Consider the following 9260-nt stretch of genomic DNA (forward strand, 5'->3'; position numbering starts at 1 on the left):
TGTATATACAGGAGTGCTCAATTTATTCATTTAAAAATCTGTTATTTAAAAAAAAAATACAGGATTTAAAAATGCATTATGCCCTCTTCTCTCAGCAACTACAAGCATAGTTTTTCTCACATTAATGCCAAAGATTTTGTGACCTGGTGCTTTAAATAGAGGGTAAAAAGCAAATCATCGAGGTAAAACACACTAATTGAATCATACCGTGCATTACTTTGATGCAGGAATAAAGATTAAACAGTCTCCTTGAGTACCCCTGATTGTCGTTGTCCTTTTCTAGTTTAAAAGCTACTTTTCCAGTCTTTCGCTCTTAGCATTGCACTTTGTTTTTGTTTTTGAAGGTATTGACTATATCTTTTTCTTCCCTTCTCTTCTCTCCCTCCATAGGGCTCTAGAAGCTCAAAAGGCACATTTTTGTAACTAAACTTTTAATATGATGAAAATGTCAACCAGTATAAATCTGAGCTGCTTTTGGATTTTACTTAGTACTCAGAGCTAAGAGAGGGAGTATGGGGTGGGTTTTCCTTTCAGGAGACCAAAGCCTATTTGTTCAGTGGGCCAGATCCTAAAACCAAAGTACAGGCCAGAGGAAAACTGGCAAACTTTGACCATCACATAGCAAAGAAGTCAACATCAAAATATTCCCAGCAAAATTCAAGCTAAAAATTTCCCAAGTGAGCCAAGTCAATAGGGGGTCGTCATTTTGGTCCACTTGTTTTGAAAAGGCCCTGACTCTGCTAAGGCAAGAGATATGAGTTGCTGGAAAACTCCATGACAGGTAACTCTCTCAGCGTGCTCACACAGACCTTTGACTAAATGAGAATAATTACGATGCTTCGCTTCCCAGTGTGACCTGGTGATTACACATACATCAATCATTACCATGTTCCACAAATCCCATCTTAAAAGCACCACTCTCTATATTTTCAGCTTTCTCTTAACATTCCACAAATAGTCTATTCCACATTCACAACCAAGAAAGATTTTGTGATCAAGAGATTTGTGTACAAGGTAAAATAAAGACACAACTTAGGTAAATCCTATTTACTGTCTCACACATGCTTTTACTTGATGTAGGATAAGTCTCTTCCAGTATTCCTTATGGTGGTTGTTCTTTCCTAGCTGAAAGTATATCTTGTAGTCTTTGACTCATGGCATTAAGTATTAATACACTGTTTTGACACAATACTTCACAACAAATAACCAAACAAACCTCCTTACAAAATACAGTCCTCTAAAAGCAACTAGTTTACCAACTGCTAACACCACACAGGGCCTTGCACGGTACTAATATGCACCATTATATTCCTCCAGATTTGCTACCTCTCCAAATTAACTTTACATTGTTGCTGTAAGTTAGGGTTTTACGGAGGTATTTTGGGGGGTTTATGTGTTGTGTGTGGTTTTTGGTTTTGTTCTGTTTTTTCTAATATAGCAAATATTCATACGCCAATTCAAGTCAAAGCTAGAGTCGTTAGGTTTCTGGAAGAATAAGACACATTCTGGTGTAGGCTTCAAGTCCAGAACCAGATTAATGGAATTTTAAAATACAAAATTACCTCAGTGAGTATCAACTCTAACTTACACACACAAAAAGAATCCCTACTTTGGCTCTTACTTGAAATTTTTGTCCTGGGAGTCACCTCCAATGCCAACTCATGCTAGGCATCTCTTACTAAGATGTCACTCAATGAGTCATCCAGCCTCTTACTTTTCCTGTTAAGTCATCTATCTCCATGTTGGATTTAACCCATCTTTCCATATCATTTTACTTCTATCATCTACCGTCTGTGCTCTTAAGATTTTCCTACTGAAGTATTTTTCTAGTCCAACCACTAAAAACTAATTCAAAGACTCTAAGAGTTGGGAAGGACCTCAGAGGTTATGTGGTTCAATTTGAATCTGAAAAAGAATACCTCTGTAACATCTCTGGCAAGTGATGTTTACCACTTAAAACTACCAATGGCAGTTCATGAAGCAGTCTAACCCACTTTTTTGACCGGTCTGTAGTCAGAATGATTGTCCCTAATACAATACCTGCTTCTCCCAATGTAGGCACTCAGAAAATCAACACCAGGTTTAAGTCAACCTGGTTATCAGGACCCTCTCAAAAACATAACTTGCATGTCCCAAAAAGTACTTTTACTTTTACCAGACAGACATTAGACAGAATAACTCAAAACAATAGGTATTCAATCTAATAACATAACAAATAAAGTAATGAAATACCCCCCATGCACATGTACATTTTCCCACAGAAGAGCAGAAGGAAAGAACATGTATGGAGTGTACATACATGACCTGGGAACAAATACGGAAGAGGCAAACATAGCTGTTTGTCAATGAAACAGGTGAAGGGAAACACATCAAGAACTGTTATGGCCATGGCACATGTGTGACTAGGGTGATGTATCTCCAAACTGCAGAACTGCTAAAATCTTCTGGTGATGTCAATAAAGTGTTCTCTGCTAGGTACTGTCTGCCCTCCAACATGCATCACATTACCTTTGCCAGATGTCTCATGTCAACTCTCCAATGTTGCCTCTAAAATGATCTCCTGGTTACTGAGCTATATTCTACCACCTTGTGCTGGGCTTTAGGCATTAAGACCTACCTACTGCTCTCTGTTCCCATCTAAAATGTAATGTTTAAAATGTCTTTCCCTATAAAGGGCAGGATGATGCTTTTAGTGCATGTCTTGGAATTATGGCACATTACATCCATCTGGGGAACTAACAAACACCAATAAAACATCCCCAAGTCTTCTCTTTTGAATCCTATTTTCTGATGCTGATGTCAAGTTCATGGTACTAGTCATTATTTGACTTTGAGTTAGAACATTCCTCATAACTCCCATTATATTATAGATCCTGAGCCTGTGTCCTCACAAAGAATTTCTTAGATAATTAGTCTTAATGTCCCACAGGTGTTCAGTATAGGTTGGAGCATTAAGGTCCACCTTATACCTAAGAACTTCTATCAGTGGCATGTAACTGAAACCGGGAACCACAACAAGAGCTAAGTGAAACACACAGGTCCCACAGTCCTACCTTATTATGCTTTAACTACTACTTTTCAGTTAGATTCAAGCTTTCTAGGCCTCCTTAGATTTTATAATGAACTGGAATCTGCCTCTTTACAACTTCTACTCTTGTTTGTCTCTCTAGGTTAAAGCAGAATATGTAATTCAATCTTCTATATGAATTCATCCTAGCTTCCCCTTCGCTTCTCAGAATATCATTCCCAAAGAAGGCAATTAGCTTCCCCTAATTCTGCGTCTTCTCACTTCCAACAGCAGTTGCTCCCTTCACCGATGCTGACATTACTCTGGCCTTACTTCAGTTACCCTAAAAGGTCCAGCATGAATTTATTGATGTGCAATAATACTCTACTATTTCTGAAGGCTTTCCCAATTTCCTTAAGTTTAAATGGGTTTTTCTCCAGTACAAATTATCTGATGTTCCCCTAAGCAATGGGCTAGACCTAAACATCTCCCTGTATTGCTTATATTCAAAGGGTTCTTCCACTATGAATTTTATTATGTAAAGTAAAGTTTGGACCAGACTCTTCTACATTCATTACAATCAAAAAGTCTATCACTAGTAAGAACTGTTATATTCTTTAAGGTTTCCACTTCATTTGAAAGCTTTTTGACACTCATTATCCTGAAAGGATTTCTCTTAAGCATGAAAAATATTTAATGTTGGGTTAGACTTTAATTATTGGTGAAAGTTTTCCCATATTATTAAAATTCAAAGACCATCTCACTGAGTGAATTCTCTTACATGAATTAAGGCTTCCCTTCCAATTGAAGGCTTACCCAGATTCATTACACACATAAGATTTTCCTCCAGTATGAACTTTCTTATCCATACATTAAGGTTTCCCTTGTGGCAAAGATTTTCTTACCTTCATTGCATGAAAGGTTTGCTCTCTAGTATGAGTCATTTCTCATACTGGTAGCTTCCATTGCAATGAAATATTGATGGAAAATTTAGACTTTCATAACCATATTTATAGGGTTTCTCCCTAGCATGGATTTTTAAATATATTTTATATTTTCCCTTCTGGCTAAAGGCTTTGCAACATTAATCAAACTCAATGTATTTTTCCAAGTAAGAGTTAATTTATGTGTATTAATTTTCCCCATATGGTTAAAGGCTTCCCTTATGAGTTCTTGAATGTCTATTAAGTTTTCCTTTCTGGATGAAGGTTTTCCCACATTCATTGCATTGAAAGGGTCTCTCCCTAGTATGAAATACTTGATGGTAAATTAGACTTTGTTGATTGGTGAAGGCTTTTCCACATTCATTACATTCATAGGGTTTCTCTCCAGTATGAATTCTTTTATGTCTTTTAAGACTTCCATTCTGTCTGAAGGTTTTTCCACAATCACTACATTCAAAGGGTTTCTCTCCAGTATGAATTTTTTTATGTATATTCAGATTTCCCTTGAGGTTGAATGCTTTCCCACATTCATTACACACATAGGGTTTTTCTCCAGTATGAACTCTCTTATGTATGTTAAGGTTTCCTCTTGTGGTAAAGACTTTCTTGCATTCATTGCACTGAAAGGTTTTCTCTCCAGTATGAGTTGTTTGATGATGAATTAGGCTTTGATGATTGGTGAAAGCTTTCCCACAATCATTGCATTTATAGGGTTTCTCTCCAGTATGAATTCTCATATGTCTTTTAAGGTTTCCCATCACAATAAAGGCTTTCCCACATTGATTACATGTATAGGGTTTCTCTCCAGTATGAATTCTCTTATGTCGATTAAGGTTTGCCCTCTGTGTGAATGCTTTCTCACATTCATTACACTGAAAAATTTTCTCTCCAGGATGAAATATCTGATGGTAAGTTAGGCTTTGATAATTGGTGAATGCTTTCCCACATTCATTACATACATAGGGTTTCTCTCCAGTATGAATTCTCTTATGTGATTTAAGGCTTCCATTCCATCTGAAGGCTTTCCCACATTCATTGCATATATAGGATTTCTCACCAGTATGAATTCTCTTGTGATTATTAAAGTCTCTCCTTAGTATGAAGGCTTTCCCACATTCATTACATTCAAAAGGCATCTCACCTGAATGAAATCTCTTATGGTTTATAAAGTTTCCCTTTAGGATGAAGGCTTTCCCACATTCATTACATATATATGGTTTCTCTCCAGTATGCATTTTCTTATGTACCCTAAGGGATGTAGGGTACCTGAAGCCTTTCCCACATACATTACATTTCAGGTGTTTTTCTCTAGCATGAGTCAATTTATGTGTCTTAAGGATTCCCTTCCGACTAAAGCCTTTCCCACATTCATTGCATTTATAAGGTTTCTCACCAGTATGAATTATTTGATGTTGCTTAAGGGATGAATGATATCTGAAGCCTCTCCCACAGGTGCTACATTCAAACCGTTTCTCTCCAGTATGAATTAGTTTATGTGCATTAAGGCTTTCTTTCCTGCTGAAGAATTTGTTACATTCATTACATTTATAGGGCTTCCCTTGAGGATGTGTTCTATGGTAAAGAATAAGGTCTGACTGGTAACTGAAGGGTTTCCTGCATTTCTTATACTTGAGTTTCTTCCCAGTAGAGATTCTCTTAGGTTTAAGTGGGTCAAAAAACTGCTTCAAACTCTTTCCAAGAGTACTATATTTAGGAAGACTTTCTCCTATATGAACTCTCTGTTGTGGAATAATAACTGAGCCCAAGTTGAGCTTTCTCCTAAATATATTACATTCATGAACAGATTTGTTAGTGAATATTACCTCCTGAGACTGTGTTTCATGGTTTTCTTTCTGCCTTTCTAATCTGACGTCACAATCCCAAGTCTCTCCCAATGTGGAATGCCAGGGCCCTTCCTTTATGAATCTCTCCTTCAATGACTGTCCTAGAAAAATATCCTCTTTCCCAGCTGTCTCCTTGGTTTCACATCTTGTCTTCTGATTAGGAGAATCTGAAAATAACAAAAACATGTCAATATCCATTTTCCTCCAAACTAGGAACTTTAGAACTCTGATCAAGGTAAAGGTATCTGTGCTATGTTCTAGACTACATCTTTTCCTTCAATATGGAAAAAATAGAACGATCATTTGTTACCAGGAAATTTAAACTCAAAATAGGTGAGGAAGTAGTAACTGATCAACTAGCTGTCCTCAGGAGTTAATTGAATTAATTACAAAATAGTGAAAGAATTTGTAGATAGCATCAGAAATTTCAATATTGGTATTACTTGGGGAAATGTTTACCTGTTCGGGAAGAAAAAAAGTTTAATTTTAGAAACTAGTGACTAAAAAGAAGATAATTTCCAGGAAAATATAAAGGAAAACCTACCAAATCAATGATTTGTAATCACTTAGGGGAAAAAATTGTTGATTCCTAAATCATAGCATAAATTCAATAAGAAGAGATTACATAAACCAACCACACTTCCTTTATTTACATGATGAATGGGATGGTACATGAGGTGTTGCCATAGGCATCAAGGCACCTAGATTTCAGCAACCCATTTAGAAAACACTCTCAAGAGTCTTTGATGATAAGACATGATAAGACACAAACAAATGTGGTTTAGATGCGAGAACAACTCAGTGACTTTTTAGCTGCTCAAATCACCTTACTCCAAAAGTCTAGAATATGGAGCTCTTGTGAACTTATAGTACGTTCTCTGGTTTTATGCCTTAGAACTGTGGATGTGGTCCTGACAAAGTTGCCATTATGTTGTTGTTGTTTTTTCCTTTTTTGCTAGTTAAGTGACTTGCCCAGGGTCACACAACTGTTTTGAGGCCAGATTTGATCTCAGGTTTGCCTGACTTCCGGGCCAGTGCTCTATCCAATGCGCCACCTAGCTGCCCTAAACTTGCCATTTTTGATGAATCCTACATAGCACTCTTACCAAAACTGCTATTGACACAAAGAAAAGAAGCCTGACTTGATCATCAGAGAGCCAGATTGGGAGTCCCTCCTCTTGATGCACACCGTCTGGGCAAGTTATTTAACCTCTCAATTTTCCAGGAAACTCTTTAAGCCTACAAACAGCAGAGAAGGGGTCAATATGCACTGGTAAAGGTAGTTTCTTCAGCTTATTCAATATTTTTATCCAAAAATTTAATGAAATCATTGAGAGCACTCTTACCAATACTGTTGATGACAAGTGTATGTGACATACCAAATATATTAGATGAATAAATCAAGATAAAAAAATCAAAAGGACAGAAAAATGGGATAGCATAAACATGTAATTTAATAAGGATTAATGTGAATTCCTACACTCAGGATATCAACTGTAGAAATACAGTATTGTAGAGACATAGTTGAGCAGCAGGCCATGTTCAAAAGGCCTGGAAATTTTAGTTGACCCTAAGCTGAACATAGACCAACAGTAAACACTGATTCTGCTTATCCTCAAGCTATTCTTATGGACAAGAAGAGGGATGGGCAAGACAGTAGAAAAGGAAGGTAACATGACTGGCCCAATAAAGACTCATTAATATCTAGATGTTAACTTGTTAAGAGTTCCTAAAGGAGTGCCTGAGGGATCTATCCTTGGCTTGGAATTCAACATTCAGCAATTTGAAACCATCAAAACTATATCCACAGCAATTCTGAGTTTTGTGCAGGAATTACATCACCCGCTGACTGCTTCTAGAATTCTGGCTATTTCTCGATCTGTTATCCAATTCAGATCACTGCTTTACCATCATCCCATAAGAGCTTCACCTCTTTGGCAGCCCATTCACTCAGGTTGCACCATTGTCTCTCATTCTTGTAGCTATTATCTACTGACTCCCAGGCCATCCTTCCAACTTTTATCAGACTCCAGTCCCTGCCTAAATCTTCCTCTTCGACCCATCTTTGGCTACATCCATCTTCTCCCCATGCCAACACACTTCCTAAATGGTGGCACACCACAACAGGTAAGGCAAAGTATGATGGGATTCCCACAGAATCTGAGGTGAAAACACCCCAGCAGCCATCTAGTAAAACCTACAAAAGACTGAGGATCCCACAGGCATCACCCCCAAGAAACACCATTAAGGGCTGGTTATAGTTGAAATGTGGCAGAGAATGGAATAAGATTAAAATTTGAGAAACTCTCCTTGGAAAATAGAAGAGAAGCAACAGGAAAAACACTAGATGTAGAAAGAGGGAGACAGCAAGCCTCTGCTGGTGTCCTAGTTACTATAGCTACTAGGCAAATAATCATGGACAGTAAAAAACTTCCCTGAGTTTCAGCAGCTGCAACTATAAAATGCAGACAGTAATACATACATGGCTCACAGGTTAGAGAAGTACATGGTGAGAAAGAAAATTATCTTTAGGTATAAACTATTGAGACTATCACAGAATCAAAGGGAGAACTCAGAAGATCATTTTCCATAAAGCGGTGAGACAGAAACCAGATTGTAGCATTTCAAGGGAAAGAGATGAGAGTGGAGGTGGGGAATTGGAGGAGGGGGTAGAAAGTATATTAAAATATAAGTATAGGATAAGTATATTTTATATATATGATATATGTATAAGTATACAAGTATAAAATATAAATATAAAGCATATTTAAAAAGATGAAATTATAATCACTCCAGGTTGTCATAATGCTATGGATTGGCCAGCTCCTAGCAGATGGAGAGAAGAAAGATGAAACAGAGGGAGAGAGGGAGAGATTGGAGGAGAAGGAAGAGAAGAGAGAAGAAGAGAGACAGGAAGGAGGAAGATAAGAGGCAGAGAGGGAGATTGGGAGAAAAAAGATTGCAGATGATATTTTGGGTGGTGGTGATGTGGTCTCACACAGAAAGGAAAGATAAAAAATCCAAAGTATATAAAACAAGCAATAAGATCAATGAAAGGATTTTGTTTTAAATTCAAATTGGACTTATACTTGTGTGTATATATATGTGCATATATGTACATATGTAGAGTTAGACATAGCTTGAAAGCAGGAAGATCTGAAAAGAGGTACTACAGCTGCAAGAAAAATTAAACAGAAGGAGATAGGAAATTATGGGACCCAGAGTACAAGTTGAGGGGCTGGCATTAGAAAAAAGAAAACCCTTTCTCAAAGAGAATAGGAATAAGTGGAGGGAGATCAGCAAAGTGATGTTTTAAGTGAAAGAGGAGTTCATGGGAGAGAACACACGTAAAATAGAAACAGCGCGTCTGCAAGGACCTAGGAACCCTGCCCAACACCTACAGTGACCATTTGTGATGGTGCTCACCGAGTTTTCCATCTGTTAATTCTTCACTCACTCATTCGC

The 9260-nt window shown here is 37.4% G+C and overlaps 1 protein-coding gene across 1 annotated transcript in view; it reads right to left on the minus strand.

The window, feature by feature from the left end:
• Positions 1-5368: 5368 nt before the first annotated feature.
• The window catches only part of LOC114040648 (zinc finger protein 69 homolog B-like), a 48191-nt gene continuing 44299 nt past the window's right edge, over positions 5369-9260 (minus strand). Inside the window, exons 6-7 of the mRNA XM_027858755.1 lie at positions 5775-5962; positions 5369-5469 (exon numbers count right to left, since the gene is read on the minus strand). Of these exons, the coding sequence (XP_027714556.1) occupies positions 5452-5469; positions 5775-5962 (206 nt within the window). The 3' untranslated portion in view covers positions 5369-5451. The remainder of the gene's footprint in view (positions 5470-5774; positions 5963-9260) is intronic.

This window comes from Vombatus ursinus, unplaced genomic scaffold (assembly GCF_900497805.2).
Source record: "Vombatus ursinus unplaced genomic scaffold, bare-nosed wombat genome assembly UNPS02013930.1, whole genome shotgun sequence".
NCBI classification, from domain to species: Eukaryota; Metazoa; Chordata; class Mammalia; order Diprotodontia; family Vombatidae; genus Vombatus; species Vombatus ursinus.